General features: G+C 43.2%; 1 protein-coding gene across 7 annotated transcripts in view; it reads left to right on the forward strand.

The window, feature by feature from the left end:
• The window catches only part of UROS (uroporphyrinogen III synthase), a 35,002-nt gene that overhangs the window by 380 nt on the left and 17,486 nt on the right, over nucleotides 1-17,136 (forward strand). For 5 of the 7 annotated variants that reach the window (XR_002734165.3, XR_002734164.3, XM_023224256.3 and 2 more), the window contains exons 2-7: nucleotides 927-1,018; nucleotides 5,307-5,395; nucleotides 5,573-5,656; nucleotides 7,022-7,118; nucleotides 9,904-9,978; nucleotides 15,316-15,390. Coding sequence is in view for 5 of the 7 variants with exons in the window: in XM_023224256.3 (XP_023080024.2) it covers nucleotides 967-1,018; nucleotides 5,307-5,395; nucleotides 5,573-5,656; nucleotides 7,022-7,118; nucleotides 9,904-9,978; nucleotides 15,316-15,390 (472 nt within the window). In the remaining 2 variants the exon portion in view is untranslated. Of the gene's footprint in view, nucleotides 1-926; nucleotides 1,019-5,189; nucleotides 5,396-5,572; nucleotides 5,657-7,021; nucleotides 7,119-9,903; nucleotides 9,979-15,315; nucleotides 15,391-17,136 lie in introns of those variants that run through there. The other 2 variants (XM_023224254.3, XM_031936157.1) reach the window with 2 other exon arrangements.

Genomic DNA, 17,136 nt, shown 5'->3' on the forward strand with positions numbered 1-17,136 from the left:
GGGGCCAGGGCGCCGAGGCCGCTGCGGACCTGGTCCTGCCCGGGCGGGGAGGTCCGCGGCCCCTGCTGCTGCGCAGGTGACAGAAGGCGCCTGGCCAACGTACCCTCGCGGCGCTTCTGGAGCGCGTTTCTTGACCTAAAAGTTTTTTTAAAGCCGGCACCGCAATTAAAAATGCTTTGGGGAGGGCGGGCGCGGTGGCTTATGCTTGTAATCCCAGCACTTAGGGAGGTCGAGGCGGGTGGATCACCAGAGGTCAGGAGTTCGAGACCAGCCTGGCCAACATGGTGAAACCTCAACTCTACTAAAAATACGAAAATTAGCCGGGCGTGGTGGCGGACACCTGTAATCCCAGCACTTTGGGAGACCAAGATGGGTGGATCACTTGAGATCAGGAGTTCAAGACCAGCCTGCCCAACATGGCGAAACCCCGTCTCTACTAAAAATACAAAAACCAGCCAGGTGTGGTGGCGCACGCCTGTAGTCCCAGCTACTCAAGAGGCTGAGGCAGGAGAATCGCATGAACCCATGAGACGGAGGTTGCAGTGAGCCGAGATCGCACCACTGCACTCCACACCCCAGCCTGGGCGACAGAGGGAGACTCCATCTCAAAACAAAAAAAAAAGCTTGGGGGCCAGTGGGGGTCGTCTAGGTTAAAGACCCGAGCCTATTTTGAGAGAAGAGTGGAGGGGACTGCGGCCAACTGCAGAGCGCTTGCACCTCTGCTGCCAGCTCCTGTGGCAGGTGGGGATGTGGCCCAGGGCGGCCAGGTCTTTCCATTGCGAGAGAAACGGGGCTCATCAGCTTTCTAGGAATAAGATCTATGGTTCTCCACTGATTGTTCTCTGTAAAATAAGGGGGGTGGGTTGGGTATGTTTGATTCTAGGAATGGAGTGAGCTGCCCTGATAGGCTGCTTCTGTTTAAGCAGGGTAACGTCTGATAAATCAGTGATCCTTCATCAGTAGGAGATGGAAGGCCCTGAAGGTCCCCAGGAGCCCAGATTCCCCATAATCGTGTTCTGTGAGTTCCGTCTTTCCTGGGAGTCTTGTCTACCTGGCCGTGTCATGGGTATTAAAGTAATACTTACACATCAGCGCTCCACATCCGGTGGGGCAGCTTGAAATGACCCATTTGGGTCGCACAACTGCAAAAACATGTTCCTGTAATGGAGAAGAGAGGAAGCTGTCAAAAAAGACCTATCAAAAGGCTAAGATTAGAAAAAAGACTCAGAAAGACCATGTGAACATATCAATAGAGTTGCACTGAGATATCATGGCCAATTTTTTTTCCTGTTTCTTTATACTTTTTTAATGGTGGTAAAAGAGACATAACATACATTTCACCATCCTAACTATTTTTAGATATTCAGTTCAGTGGCATTAAGTGCATTCACATTGTGCAACCATCACCACCATCCATTGACAGAACTCTTTTCATCTTGTGAAATTGAAACTGTACCAATTAAACAACTCCCTTATTCTCCCTCCATGACATTTCTACTTTCCATCTTTATTGATTTAACTATTCTAGAAGCCTCATGTAAGTGGGGTAATACAGTATTCTTCCTTTTATGACTATTTCATGTAGCATGATGTCTTCAAAGTTAATCCCGTGCTGTAGCATGCATTAGGATTTCCTTCCTTGTTAAGGCTGAATAATATTCCATTGCATGTAGAGACCACATTTTGTTTATCTACTTATCTGCCAGTAAACACTTTGGTTACTTCTACATTTTAGCTATTGTAAACAATGTTGCTATGAACATGAGTATCAGATATCTGTTGGAGTCCCTGCTTTCAATTCTTTGGAGTGTATATGTAGGAGTGGAATTGCTAGATCATATGGTAATTCTGTGTTTAATTTTTTGAGGAACTATACTTTTCTGTAGTTTGCAAATCTTTCACAGTAAACATGGTTCACTTTTGTAAGACAAGTAGGGGAAAAAGCCTTATTTTATGCCCTCAGATTGGTTCCCAATGTTGAGCTCATGGTCAGAGTATGACTTAGAATAGTGAATGTGAAAGTACGTACAGTACTGAGACACCAGGGCGCTGAACTCAGCAGGTACTAGATTGCTTGCCACTCGTTCAGTGTTCATCTTTAGCTCAGAATTTATCTTAATGAGGCAGAGGGATGGTAGCAAGTGGTTAGGAGAATAAGCGTGGGCTTCAGACCAGGATCCAAATTCCATCTCTGCCACTTACTGTGCTGTGTGACCTGGGACAAGTTACTCAGACCTCTCAGGGACTTGGTTTCACCTCCTGAAAATAAGGCTAGTATCGCCTACATTGTAGGTTTAAGTGAGGATTGCAATCTTGCATATAAAATGCTTAACCCAGTGTGATAGTTACTTTTATGTGTCATCTTAACTGGATCACGGATGCCCACATATCTGGTTAAACATTATTTCTTGGTGTGTCTGTGAAGTTGTTTTCAGAAAAGATGAGCATTTGAATGGATAGACTGAGTAAAGTGCATTGCCCTCCCCAAAGTGTGTGGGCAGCATCCAGTCTGTTGAGGGCCTAAATAGAACAAAAAGTCAGGAAAGGAAGAATGCATCCTGTCTCCGCTTGACTGCTTGATCTGGGATATCTTCTGCCCTTGGTGCTGCTGGTGCTGAGGCCTTCAGACTCAGGCTGGAACCTACACCCTTGGCTCTCAGGCCTTCAGGCTACACCACCAGCCTTCCTGCTTACAAGTCTCCAGCTTGCAGACAGCAGATCGTGGGACTTCTCAGCCTCCATAACTGCATGAGCTGACACCTTATAACAAATACCTTTCTAGATATAAATATATGCCATTGGTTCTGTTTCTCTGAAGAACTCTGACTAATACACCCAGTAATTAACATGAGTAAATGCTCAATGAAAGGGTGGCTGTTGTTATTGCTGATACTCAGAACACCATAACATAGAAAGTATGGGTTTGAGGTTTGGTTCTTTCTTACCCGTAAAGTGCCCTTATTCCAGTCAGTTGTTTTTTTTTTTTTTCTTTTTCATCAGTGATTGATGAACATAAGTGTGAGGGTAAAATGGCAGAGCAAGCATTAGACTGTAAATCTAGAGTTTGGTTGAGCCCTCTTTTTACCAGTCCCGAGGTGAATCTCATGTTGGAAGCTTCAGGAGCAGCTTCAGTCCTGCCGGGGCTTCTCCTGCCTTTTTCCCCCTCAATGGGAAATAAGAGGTTTTGTTATTTTCACTGACGTATGGATTCCTAGAGCTGCCAAATTAGAAGGCGTATTAGAGTTCAATCAAAGAACAAGAACCAGTAAGAGATGTGTGTGTATGATTCCAAGGAACTGGCCTGTGCAACTGTGGGTACTGGGAAGTCTGAATCCACAGTGCAAGCCAACAAGGAGGGCAGGCCTGCAGGAAGGGCGGTAGGGAGTCACACAGGCTGGAATCTCTTCCTCAGGTCTGTTCTTAATGCCTTTGGACTGACTGAATCAGGCCTACCTGGGTTATCTAGGATAATCTCCCTTACTTAAAGCCAGTTGATGTATCTTATCTCCAAAATACCTTCACAGCAACACCTAGAGTAGTGTTTGGAAAAACTGAGCACTAGAGTCTTGTCAAGGTGACACAAAAGTGACCATCGCAGAAGGGTAGGCTCCTAATTTCTGTGTGAGACACATTTTAAGTAACTTCAGGAAGTGGTAGGAACCATACTGCCCATTTCTCCAAATCCCCAGTCTCTCTAGCTAACACCTTGATAACAGCAATATTAGAACTTGATTTCATAATTATATTTGTTCACCAGGTTTGGTGCTTAGATACAAAGCAGTTAATTTTGAGCCAATTTTCCTAAAATGTTCCATAAATAATATGATACTCCAGAAATATATTCAGTTGTAATTTATAAGTGATGGCACCCAGAATTGGCACATTTCTGCTTCAAGCAATGTAGTCTGTTGACTCTTAGCAACCACTGCGTATTATTTATTAAGTAACTGGTGGGTCTGATGCCATTTATGAATGATAATCTACATCTCAAGCAGATTTATTCTGCAGTTTCTCAGCAGCATTTATTGGTTGGTTGGTTGGTTGGTTGGTTGGTTGGTTGGTTGGTTGGTTTAGAGACAAGGTTTTACTCTGTTGCCCAGGCTGGACTGCAGTGGTAGGATCACGGCTCACTGCAACTTCCTCCTCCCAGGCTCAAGTGGTCCTCCCAAGGAGCTGTAACTGTAGGTACATGCCACCAGGCCCGGCTAATTTTTTAATTTTTTGCAGAGAAAGGTTCTCACCATAGTGCCTAGGCTGGGCTCAAGCGATCTGCCCACCTCAGCCTCCCAAAGTGCTGGAATTACAGGCATGAGCCACCGTGCCTGACCAGCCTTTGGGATGATTATAATGTGCTCCACCCTGACCCCAATACAAGAGGAATATAGTTTCCATAGTTAAAAAAAAATTGTATAATACTAAAAGAGGTGAAGAAGAAAATAATCATTTTAACCTACCACTCAGAAATAATTAATATTTTGGTGCATATCCTTTCATATATGTATGAAATCTATAAAATCATACTATTTATGTAATTCTGAAACTTGCTTTTTTCTTAACATTGTGATTAAATAATTCATGCAGTTATTTGTGAATATTTTAATGATTTCATAGATCTATAACATGATTTATTTAACCATTCTCATCATTGGATCTTTACATTCTTTCCAGTTATTTGTAATTCTAAAGAATTCTAGTGTGAGCATCTTTATGTTAATCATTGGACACATTTATGAGTATTGCTTTAGTATTCTTAGAAGTGAAATTACAGGAAGAAAGAGGATGAGGTATATAAGGCTTTTGATGTCAACAAATCGTTTTCCAGGTTGTTAGACTCTTATGATACTTGACAACGTTTAGAAAACATCATTTAATAAGTAGAAGAGTCAATATAATTATTTCCTGAAGTGCTTATGAGGTACTTAGCATATTTATCTTGAAATGGAAAAGCTGTTTATCTCCTTAAAATGTAAGATATCCATTTCTCTGTTTGTTGTTGATACAACCCTAAATTTGCATCAGTTCTCTTCCCCAAACCATAAATGTTTGGCATAGGACACTTGGCTTTCACTAATGGCTTTCATCTGTTTTTCCAAGTGATATCAACTGCTAACATGCTCTTTCTTGGCCTTATCAGTGACAGGGGTCTTCAGAAAGAACAAGTTCATTAGTGCTAAGTCATGGTGTAGGAGGGATAGATCTCTTCAACAAGCTTTTGATTGCCTTCTTCTTGTGTACCTTCCCATCGGAAATCGCTTAGAAAGAGTCTTTGAGATCTAATTAAGATCTGTTTCCTTGCTCTGTCACAGCGCCCTATAAGGACTGCCAGGCAATAATGAAGGTTCTTTTACTGAAGGATGCTAAAGACGACGACTGTGGCCAGGATCCGTATATCAGGGTAAGTGGCCTGAGACTCCTTATCCCATAGTGTCCTTTCTACTGAGTCAGGGGGCCTGGAGCGGGCAGGGGTGGGGTCTGCAAAACCTCAGAGGAACTGACACAGAATAAATTGTTAATGTTTCCTTATTTGAAAAACAGCCCTGGCTAATCCAGAACTATATTCTTTCATTTGCAGGAATTAGGATTATATGGACTTGAAGCCACTTTGATCCCTGTTTTATCATTTGAATTTTTGTCTCTTCCCAGTTTCTCTGAGAAGGTAAGTCCTATTGTGACTGAGCACCATGTTAGTGTTTGATTTTTCCCTTGCCAGCTGAAGCCAGAGAGGGACTGTTTTACTGTCTCCTTATTTTTTTTTTTTTTTTTTTTTTTTTTTGAGATGGAGTCTCACTGTCACCCAGGATGGAGTGCAGTGGCCGAATCTGAGCTCACTGCAAGCTCTGCCTCCTGGGTTCACGCCATTCTCCTGCCTCAGCCTCCTGAGTAGCTGGGACTACAGGCGCCCGCCACCTCGCCCGGCTAGTTTTTGTATTTTTAGTAGAGACGGGGTTTCACCGTGTTAGCCAGGATGGTCTCGATCTCCTGACCTGGTGATCCGCCCATCTCAGCCTCCCAAAGTGCTGGGGTTACAGGCTTGAGCCACCGCGCCCGGCCCTTACTGTCTCCTTATTTTATTCCCGAACTTTAAAACAAGGCAGCATAACCTCACCTGGCTCCAGGAGGCTGCTGCTGTTGGGAGGCTCTGAGTGAGCATCTGTCAGCCCCTCCAGAAAGCCACCCAGACTCAGAGGTTGGGGCCAGGAGAGCAGGTCGTGGTGAGAGCAGCAAACCTGCATTGCCCTCAGTAGTCCTAGAACCCTTTCACTCATCCTCTCGTTTAATCTACCCCTCACCCCCAGCTTCTGCACAGCAGGCCAGGGAGGTGTTATTCTCCCATTTTAGAGATTGGGGTCCCAAATTAGGCAACTCAGCTAAGACCTCTAGCAAGTAAGAGACAGGGCTGGGACTCAAACCCAGGACATCTGCCCACAACTTCAGTTCTGCTTGCAGTGAGGAGTGATAAAAATTTCAGGAGACAAGTCCAGTAAAGCCTTCCAAATGCTTCAGAGTGAAAGTTCAGTGCCCACAACTTCAGTGAAGTCAGATGTCTACAGCAGCCCAGTGCCTGGCTCAGAGTAGATGTTCGTAGATGATATCACCATTATCCTCTTTGAAAATCAGGGCTTCAGCATTGATATCACCCCCTGAATATTTCCATTTTTGTTACAGATTCGGGTCAAGTCTTCCCCCACTACCTGCACCCTACTCTAATCCCAGGCTGCATCAGGCTTCCCCTCTGTGCTGCAGTGCATTTATCATCCTGTGTTACACTTGTCTCTGCCCTAGACTGTGAGCTTCCTGGGGGAAATACTGGGAATAAATAATTCACCTGTGTATCCTAAAAGTCCTAGAGTAAATCGTTCCAGGCACATAGTAAGCACTCAGTAAGTGCTGGGGAGATGGGTGGAAGGAATTAGTTTACCTACTACTGTTGTGAAGCATTTGGAATTCTGAGTCATAGCTCCTTGGAAGATGTTGAAAGTAGCCATTGTATAAAATGCCTTTATTGCTTTTTGGTGTGCAGCTTTCTCATCCTGAAGATTACGGGGGACTCATTTTTACCAGCCCCAGAGCAGTGGAAGCAGCACAGTTATGTTTGGAGAAAAACAATAAAACTGAAGGTGAGGGTGGGTCTGCTGTGGATTCCACTGGACATTTATTTACTCTTATTTCTCCTAGTGGGAGACTAAATTCTAGAAGCACCTGCACTTCTAAGAGAAATGAGTGCTTAGTGGTATTAGGTCACAGACTCTGCCTTGGGAAATAGGAGACAGGGCTGTCTCCTAAACTCCCAGACAGATGACCCTGAGGGGGACTTTCCCCTGCCTGTTCGTTGTTCACCTCCTAAGGACTGACATATCCCCTTAGAAGGTATCAGGCACCAGTTTCTTCCTCTGAAAATAGGATGAATACTACATTCCTGAAAGAGAGATGATGAAAAAAATGTAACTATGAGAAAATGGTCAGTGCCACCATGTCAGGCACTTAGTGACCCAGTCATCTCTTTGACTTGTCTTCCCACCTCTTTCTCTCACTATCAGAACAGTGTGAAAATGGCAGTGCCCATTGGCAGAACCCTGGCTTTCAGTCTGAGCAAACACCTTCTTAATAAATGCAATTGAATAGCTTCCCGGCTAACATTTCTAGAGTGCCTGCTGTATGTCAGACCCTGTGTAATGAATACTTCATGTTCATTACCCCACTTAACCGTAGATAGCAATCCAGAGGCACACATTGCTATGATCTTATGTCTTATGTTGCCATTGAGAAAACTGAGGCTGGGACAGTAAGCACAGAACAAGTCAGTGCACAGCCAGGCTTCACACTCGGGCCACCCACCTCCACAGTTACACTGATGGGTGGAGGCAGCGGGCGGAGTGGTTGTGCAAGGGCTTTGGAGTGAGTTAGGCCTGCGTTCATGCAGCCATTTGGATGTTAATGAGTTCCCTGGCCTCTCACCATGGGATTATTACTAATAGTAATGGGATTATCTACTAGTAGTAGACTATTAGTTAGGTAGAATTTACTGAATGCTCACTCTGTGCGAGACGCTGTCCTGAATACTTTTTCCTGTGAGATAGATATGCTTAGTATCTTCACTTGTCAGATGAGGAGCCTGAAGAACAAAGGGTGTGGAACTTTCCAGGCCCCCACAATGCGTAAAGCACAAGTGCAGGATTCAAGCTACAGAGTCTGAGTCCCGAAGGAAAGCATCCAGGACATTACCTGGAGCAGAGTGGGCATGGAGCAAGTGATGGGATGGAGTAAGTGACAGTGGTGAGTTCTGGTTATTCTGTCTCCACATTCAACCAGGCTTCATTGTAGCCTAAACATCCCACTTTCTTGGTGATTTCATACACACGTCCACCTGCTGTTGAAAAGAAAGCCTGAGAACCTAAGAAACTCCGAGCCAGCCAGGCGCAGTGGTTCATGCCTGTAATCCCAGCACTTTGGGAGGCCAAGGTGAGCAGATCACTTGAGGTCAGGAGTTCCAGACCAGCCTGGTCAACATGGCAAAACCCCATCTCTTCCAAAACATACAAAAATTAGCTGGGTGTGGCGGCACATGCCTGTAGTCCCAGCTACTCAGGAGGCTGAGGCACGAGAACCACTTGAACTCCAGAGGCAGAGGCTGTATGAGCCGAGATTGTCCATTGTACTCTAGATGGGGAAGCATGTGTGCTCTTTCCCAGTGGTGCTCTGGGTACTTTTTCTTGCAGTTGTATTTTTTCCTTTTGTTTATGTTTTGAGGATGAAGATAATGAAACAGAGGAAAACCCTAGAAAGGTCACTATAACTCTTTCTGGTGCTTTATAATGAAGTTTAAAATGCATTTTCCCATATATTTTCTTATTTTGATTCTCATAACAACCATATGGAATAAGCAGTAGGAGTATAGTTAATCCCAGTCACCTTGATGAAGAAACAGACAAGGTGCGTTAACTGACTTTCCTGAGACACACACGTGAAGGGGCAGAGCTGGCTCTGTGGCAGGCTTTCCAACTCCACCCAGTGCTCACTCCAGTTGTTCTGCTGTGAGGCTTGGAAAGTGGTTTGTTTACATGCTATGGATAAGTTTTGAATAAGTAGTATTGATATTTGTGGGGTAGGAAGCAAAGTGGAACTCGATCTTTGGTTACTATTTCAAAGGGAATTTCCCTTGATGTAAAGGGTAGAGGAATAATGCTCTTGAATTTAAGGGAAAGTTATGCTCATGACCAGAGTTTAGAAAGGAAGAACTATTATTTCTCTGTTTTCTAAAAATGTAATGAATGCCCAGTAGCTGTATGATATATTTATACAATCCATTTTCTCTTTGTATTTCTTTAATCTATATTTAAAGATTTTGTTTGATCATAAAATGATAATATTCTGTATCAAATTGTGTTTGTTAATTGATCTGAAATTTATTATTTTTACTTTGGTGTGATGGATAAATGAACCATCTCCTCTGAGATTACACTTTGCTGACTGCTTTCAGATTTATGTCCCAAATAAACCAATTGGATTTCTTTGTAAGACATTTAAGTTGCTTTTTTTAAATGACCAATATCTTTTTCTTTAAAAGTCTAGATTTGAATGTGTTTAATTTCACTATGCAAATTTAATTATTCAACTTATGTTGATTTCCTGGTTCACATTAAAATTCTTCTAGTACCAACTGTGGAAATAAGCTAATATTTCAAGAAGGACTACTAAAACATTTATGAAAGCAAATTTTTAAAAATTGCCTATAAAACATGAACAAAGTGAAAATGAAATTTTAGTTTGAGATGCTCTTCTTCACATTTGGTTACTAATAGTTTGCTTTGCTCACAGTTTCTTAGGGTCAACAAGCAGCCTTGGGCAATAGTCCAAATGGCCACTTAGGTATTTACAATTCACATATAATTTCATGTTTTACAGTCTGGGAAAGGTCTCTGAAAGAAAAATGGAATGCCAAGTCAGTGTATGTGGTTGGAAATGCTACTGCTTCTCTAGGTAAGGATTCAAGGTAAAAATAAAGCAACAAAAAATGGCTTAGCCTTTTCAGTTTTAAAAAACACTTTAACTCAGTTTAAAAATATTACTTTTTGCTTATTAAATTTGCAAAAATTAATTAAATATATGATACTATTGATAAGAATGCAATGAAACAAATATATTCAATCATTTCCAAATGGCATTAAAAATTGGTTTACATCTTTTGAGAACCACTTGGTCAGTATGTATGCAAAAGCTTTATTAAAATGTTTGTACCCACTTTGGGAGGCCGAGGCGGGCAGATCATGAGGTCAGGAGATTGAGACCATCCTGGCTAACACGGTGAAACCCTGTCTCTACTAAAAAAAAAAATACAAAAAAAATTAGCTGGGCATGGTGGCAGGTGCCTGTAGTCCCAGCTACTCAGTAGGCTAAGGCAGGAGAATGGCGTGAACCCGGGAGGCGGAGCTTGCGGTGAGCTGAGATCATGCCACTGCACTCCAGCCTGGGCAACAGAGCGAGACTCCGTCTTGGGGAAAAAAAAAATGTTTGTACCCTTTGGCTAATTCCATTGTGAATGTACATAATGCCACTGAATTATGCACTTAAGTGGTTAAAATGGCAAATTTTATGTTATATTTTTACTATAACTTTTTTAAAAGCCTACATCTCCAGATAGTGATATTATCATTGGTTTTTATACTTTTCTTAATATTTTGTGCATTTTTCCAGTCTTGAGTTTATTCTTTTTAAAGCGTAAAATGTAAATAGTAATCATTAAAAATTAACATTAAACATTTTAAATACTTAAAACAATGCTTAGCAATTGTCATAAATTAGCCTGTAACTTTGTTTCAGAAAGTTCAATTTGTCCAGTGAATTTGAAAATATTAGAGAAGTGTGTAAATGAGTGAGAATTGTTTAAGAGTTAAAAGCACATTTTCCAGAGAACAAAATGAAGTTGGGGAAGAAACCACTTGGGAGTTGCTAAGCTAATTAAAAGATTATTCCTAGATCTTCTGAGCAGCATGACTTTTACTACAAGCTCAGCAGATGAGCCAGGGAAAGGGAATCAGTGGCTTGGTTGCCGAGGAAACCATCTTCCCTCCGGCACACCTCCCCCCAAAAATAAGTTAAGAATTTGCTTGTTACTTTCTTTTATCATTTTTTCCTGAATGAGAAGAGGAAAGAAAATAGACAGTTTCTTTCATTCTCTATATTTCTTACCAAAAACTCAACTGTCAAATATACAGTATATTTGTACACTTTCCAAACTTTCACACATTCACAGATAAGCAAACATTTTGAGCGTCACATGCCCTTCAGTTTGATTTCAGTAGCATCACTATGCATTTTGCTGTCATTGTCCTGTCATATGAGAAGAAAACAAGAAAAAAGACTATGAGATACAATGATGAGCATCTATGTCTTGAGACTTAGAGTGGCTGAGAGTGGACCATATCAAGTACAAGGCCTTGGTCTCAGGCACTTACTGGACTCAGTCTGGTCCCTGTTTATTCACTTGTGAAGGAAAAGGACATGTTCTAAATGCAGGGAACATATACATGTTCTAAATGCAGGGAACATATTATCAAAGGAGAGAGGAAATTAGAAGTTTTGTAACTTTTAAAAATGTCTTTAAAAGGAAACCACATTTTTCCTTAACATGAAAGTTAATCACCCAACTTTGAACATTCTATTTTAGCTCACCTTTTCAGACATAATAATGTACAAAGGAGCTCTTTTGAGTAGGGTACAGGGAGGAGGCATTGCTTGAACTCTGAGGTTTCTGTTCAACTAGAATCTCAGCAGGAACCTGGAGAGTTATCAGAAGTTGAGCACCAACAGCTGGCAAGAGACCAGGCCCAAATGTATTAGTCGTCTTTGCTGTGTAACAAATTACCCCCAAATTACCCCAAAACTTACGAGCTAGAAACAAGCATTTATCATCTCAGTGTTTCTGTGGGCCAGAATCTGGGCATGATTTAGTGGGGTTCTCTGTAACCAGGCCATAGTCAAGCTGGTGGTCAGGGCTACAGATAACTTGAGGCTTGACTTGGGAGGGGAGGGTCTGCTTCCAAAATCACTCACATAGCTGTAAGCGGGCCTCAGAATATCTGCTTCCCAGCTCATTCACATGGGCCTCTCGAGAGGGCTACCCAAGACATGGCAGCTGGCTTCCCCTGTCACAAGGCAATCCAAGAGAGAGCAAAAGAGAGCACCTACCACTGAAGCCACAGTCTTTTTATCACCTAATCTTGGAAGTGGCATCCATCTCTTCTGCATTTCTTTTTGCTTGAATCAAGTAAGTCCAGCCCACACTCAAGTGGAGGGATGACACAGGGGCATGGATCACAGGGATCATTAGGAGCCACTTTACACTGCCTACAAGCCCTCTGGTCAAGAGCTGCCCCTGGCTCCCTAGAGCCTGGGAATCAGGTTAGGGAAGTTGGACATTTGAAGCAAAGAGAAGATAAGGTAGACATTTTTCTTGAAGTAGAAATGAAAACAAGGTTCCAGTGAATAGCAAGGAATTTTGTTGTGGAAGTCCAGTGAGAGAAGATGCCAGTATTTCTTTATAAATGTTGCAGCCTGACCTAATTTTACAGGAATTAATGATTAATAATAGATGGCAAATAGTACATGCTGGCTGGGTGTGGTGGCTCATGCCTGTAATCCTAACACTTTGGGAGGCTGAGGCGGGCAGATCACTTGAACTTAGGAGTTCAAGATCAGCCTGGGCAACACAGTGAAACCCTGTCTCTATTTATTTAAAAGTAAATTTTTTTCAAAAGTACATGCTATGTAACGTTATACAGTAAGTCCTCACTTAACATTGTTGATAGGTTCTTGGAAACTGCCACTTCAAGTGAAATGAGGTATAATGAAACAAATTTTTTTCCTCACCAGTGTTGTAATGAAAACATGTTGAATGAAATGATGTTATTCAAGGACCTGCTGTGTGTTGTTTCACTTACAGTGGCAGTTTCCAAGGATGTATAGTTGACATTAAGTGAGGACTTACTATACTTGGTCTACATAAAATCTGAGAACATTATTGGTTCGATAATATGTGCATATTTTAATAACATTTTAATTTGTATTGAAGAAGCAAAGATGTCTGGCTTGTGGGTTGATACCTTGCAACTCAGCCAGCCAGATCATAGGAAAGCCTTCCATTTGGCTGCCCAAAGGTCAGATGCCCCAACTTTCCCTTCTGATTGCAAGGTTGGGCCTGGGCACCATTTAGTAGCCACTGTTGCTTAACCTTGTAAACCCAGACCAGTGATGTCACAGAAGATAGTTTAGCAATTAACAACTTGGAATTCTTAACATGGAAAGACTCTTTGTACCAGCCTGGGCAACATGGTGAGATCTCTTCTCTACCAAAAGTAACAAAAATTAGGCAAACTTGGTAGTACATTCTTATAGTCCCTTTAACTGTGGCAGTCAGTGTCTTAACCTCTCAAATGTCAAAAATACTCTCTGGCAGGTTTATTTAACACAATTGGAGACAATTTGAAGTTTCACTGTCAGCTTTTACTTGGGCAGGGCCCTTAAGATGGGCTTGCCGAGCCAGAGTGTTGATTGAAATGTTGTACTGACTTAAAGCAGAATCGGTCTTGCCACATGCAGGGACTGAGACCTTAGACCGAATATGCATTCCCCAAACATTTCTTGAGAGCCTTCTGTGGACTGTGGGGTGGACCAGGTGGCCCCAGTGTCTGCCCTCACAAATAGAGCTGGACACTGCTTAATAGCTTCCTTCTCTCTCAAGTACAGTAGTAATTGTTTTGCTCACAGGGTTGTGGTGTAAGGATCAAATGAGCAAGTGCTTACTTTGTGATCAGCAAAGCTATATATGAGAGTTAATGTTCTGGTTATGATTATTATTGTTTCATTACTTGGGAAAAATGCATATTTATGTTAATATTGATTACCAGCGTCACTGCTAAGTTCTTATGTCTCAGTTCAGTTCCTGTGGGGTTTTTACAGGTTTTTTTGTTTGCTTTTGTTTTTGATGCATTTAGCTCTTCTCAACTCAGAGAGGAGGTCCAGCCTGGGTTGCCACTGTAGTATAAGCAAGGGCTTAGTTCCTGAACTGAGTTGACGGCTTTATTTTTCTTTGATTCAGCATGTTTTTAATGATCCATAAGTTAAAAGCTGCTGGTGTTTTTATTAAAGGTACCATTTGTTACTAACCAGCCTCTTATGTGACTCCTAAGTGGAAAGCCCACAGCACTTCCTTCCTCAGAGGCACTTGGCATTCCTGTGAGCAGGTAGCGGCGTTGACTGAGCCAGCCCCTGGGGCCTCCCTTCATCAGCACGCTTTGTGGAGTAGCCAAGTGTTTGCTGTCTGGAAAAGGGCAGGGGGAGCCTGCGTCTGTTAGCTTCTTACTTGGTTCATGAATAGGGTCTCACAGAAGTGCTGGTATAGCCCCTCATCTTCAACGACTTGTATTTGTAGTGCTGTGGGTCCCTGTTAGCAGATTATTATGAAACCTTTCCTCCCCCTCCTTCCATTTTAGTTTGGCCATGTCAAGCCATGACGCCTTTCTGGATGTGGTCTGGCCACATCCTCCCAACAAAATGAAGGCTCTGTAATGCCGATTCCTGCAAAAAGTACCAAATGCCCATCATCTCCTTCCTGACTGAAGAGAAAACAGCCTTTGTTGAGCTCCTCCTAGATGGCAAGCAGTTTGCTCTTATTATCTGACACGATCCTTAAAACAGTTCCGTATGGTTGGTGTCTCCCCCTCTTGTAGATGAGCTATGTGCGGCTCAGGGAAGGTAGTTAAGGCTGTCCTTTCCCTAACCTAACCTACACAGCTGGGGTGCAGGTACCAGGACCTCATGCTTTCTCGTCTGAGCAGACACTTGCGATCTTCCCTCAGTGGCTTGCTTTTTTTTTTTTTTTTTTTTGAGACGGAGTCTCGCTCTGTCGCTCTGTCGCCCGGGCTGGAGTGCAGTGGCCAGGTCTCAGCTCACTGCAAGCTCCGCCTCCTGGGTTTACACCATTCTCCTGCCTCAGCCTCCCAAGCAGCTGGGACTACAGGCACCCACCACGTCGCCCGGCTAGTTTTTTGTATTTTTTAGTAGAGACGGGGTTTCACCGTGTTAGCCAGGATGGTCTCGATCTCCTGACCTCGTGATCCGCCCGTCTCGGCCTCCCAAAGTGCTGGGATTACAGGCTTGAGCCACCGCGCCCGGCCTCCCTCAGTGGCTTTCAAGAAAAGACATCCTCTATGTGATTTGTAAACTGCATACCTGTGCATTTGCATGTTAAAAAATAACGCTGGAACAAAAGGACTTCAATAACCATGTTAAGAAATACATTTCTTTGTTGTTTTCCAGTGAGTAAAATTGGCCTGGATACAGAAGGAGAAACCTGTGGAAATGCAGAAAAGCTTGCAGAATATATTTGTTCCAGTAAGTAGAAAAAGATCACTCCAAATGAAGCCCATTTATTTTTTGTTGTCCTCACAACCACTACCTAGGGAAAAGAATATTTTCTCAGTGCACACTTGGTGGTGAGATTGATTGGTGAGCAGCGTGTAACCCACTCTGGGACCATAGCCTATTTGTATTTGTGTATGTCTAGACTTGTGTGAGGTTTAGCCCACTTCCTTCTACCTCCATACCAAAGAACTTGACTAGAACATAACACAAAATAAAACATCTGGGAGATAAAACCAGAGGAGAGATCACTTGAGGGATTCCAAAGAGATCAGAGGCAGGAGGTGTGAGTGGGTGCTCTCCCCTTCCAGAGGACTGTCGTTTCCCTTCTCAGGAGCTACTTCCATCTCTGAATTCCCTCCCCCAGCTTGCTCCCGGGTAAAGAGCTGACTCATCATTGGGCTGCCTTTGTTCTTGGACTTCAAATGGCACTTGTTCTAGGGGTGTTCGCATTTAAATGGGGACTTCGTCTTAAAGTAATTATGGAGTCTTAGGCTTCAGAAGATAGGCAAAAATTCTCGGAGCAAGAGAGATGGGAAGGCTGAACATCTACTTGTAGCGCAGCCCCACCTCTAAGGTGCATCTCTTTTCCCCTCTCTTCCCTGCATGTCCAGTACAACCACAAGCTCTTACACCCTTGTCATTTGACTCCTCCCTGCTATAGGTATAAGATCATACACCCCCATGAGAGCACGCAGTAGAATCATCTCGTCTTAGATTGCTGAAGAGGAGGAAATCCAGGCTTTCCTAGAGATCATGAGCTGGCAAACTTCATCGGTTAAGGATATTTTAGGCTTTGCAGGCAAATGGTCTGTCAGAACTACTAATCTCTGCAATAGAAGCATGAGAGCAGCCAGAGGAAATACACACACAGTGCACTTGGCTTTGACTCCAGGCTGGAGTTTTCTGACACCTTTCTAAAACTCCTTGAGTGTCTGCTGAGCTGCGAGGCCAGGGTCAGATGAACTGCTGACAGCTGAGAGTTTCCTCTAAGGTTGGCCCTGGGGTGGTGATATCAGGATGAGTGGTACAGGGAGAGAGTACACCTTAAATAGGTCTTTTTATGGCTTCTGAAACAGTGATGGATGGTAGTGTTTCTGGCAAAACGAAGTATTTGTGTTATTAAAAAAAAGCTCCTAAAGGTGATGAGGGTGAGGCCAGCCTGAGCCCCAAGGGAAAGGGGCTGCTGGGACCCCCTGCCTCAGCTCATCTCCAGGAGCGCACAGGGCCTCACACAGATGCCTCAGTCTGCACCGCTGGGAGTTCGTGCCATCTCAGACCTACCCTCCCTACCTGGGCTGTTCATAAAGAGATACTGCTAGGCTTTCTCTAGAACATTTCATGAGCCAGCACTGTGAGACATTTTCAAGCTAAAAACATACAGTTCAGGAGACTGTAATCCGTGGTAGAAAGTGTTCACCATTTGCTGCTAGTAAAGACAGTTGGCCCTGTCCTTCTCTGGCCACTTGTGCCACATGATGTTCCCGGGAGAGGCCTCTCCATGCACCAGTGTAGAGAAGCCCTCTGGAGGCCGATTCAAAGAGCGTCTGAGGCCAAGCAGCTAAAAGGAAAAGGCCTGATGGCCAACGTGTTGCTTTCTGTGGAATGTTCCAGACTGTGGATTGCTGGCGGTCATTCTCTTTAACAGCAGCCTAGACAAGCAGTGACTCTCTTATGCAGCCAGGTGTTGAAATAGCTGCAGGAAAGCCACATACAGTT

The sequence above is a fragment of the Piliocolobus tephrosceles genome, chromosome 9 (genome assembly GCF_002776525.5).
Source record: "Piliocolobus tephrosceles isolate RC106 chromosome 9, ASM277652v3, whole genome shotgun sequence".
NCBI lineage: Eukaryota > Metazoa > Chordata > Mammalia > Primates > Cercopithecidae > Piliocolobus > Piliocolobus tephrosceles.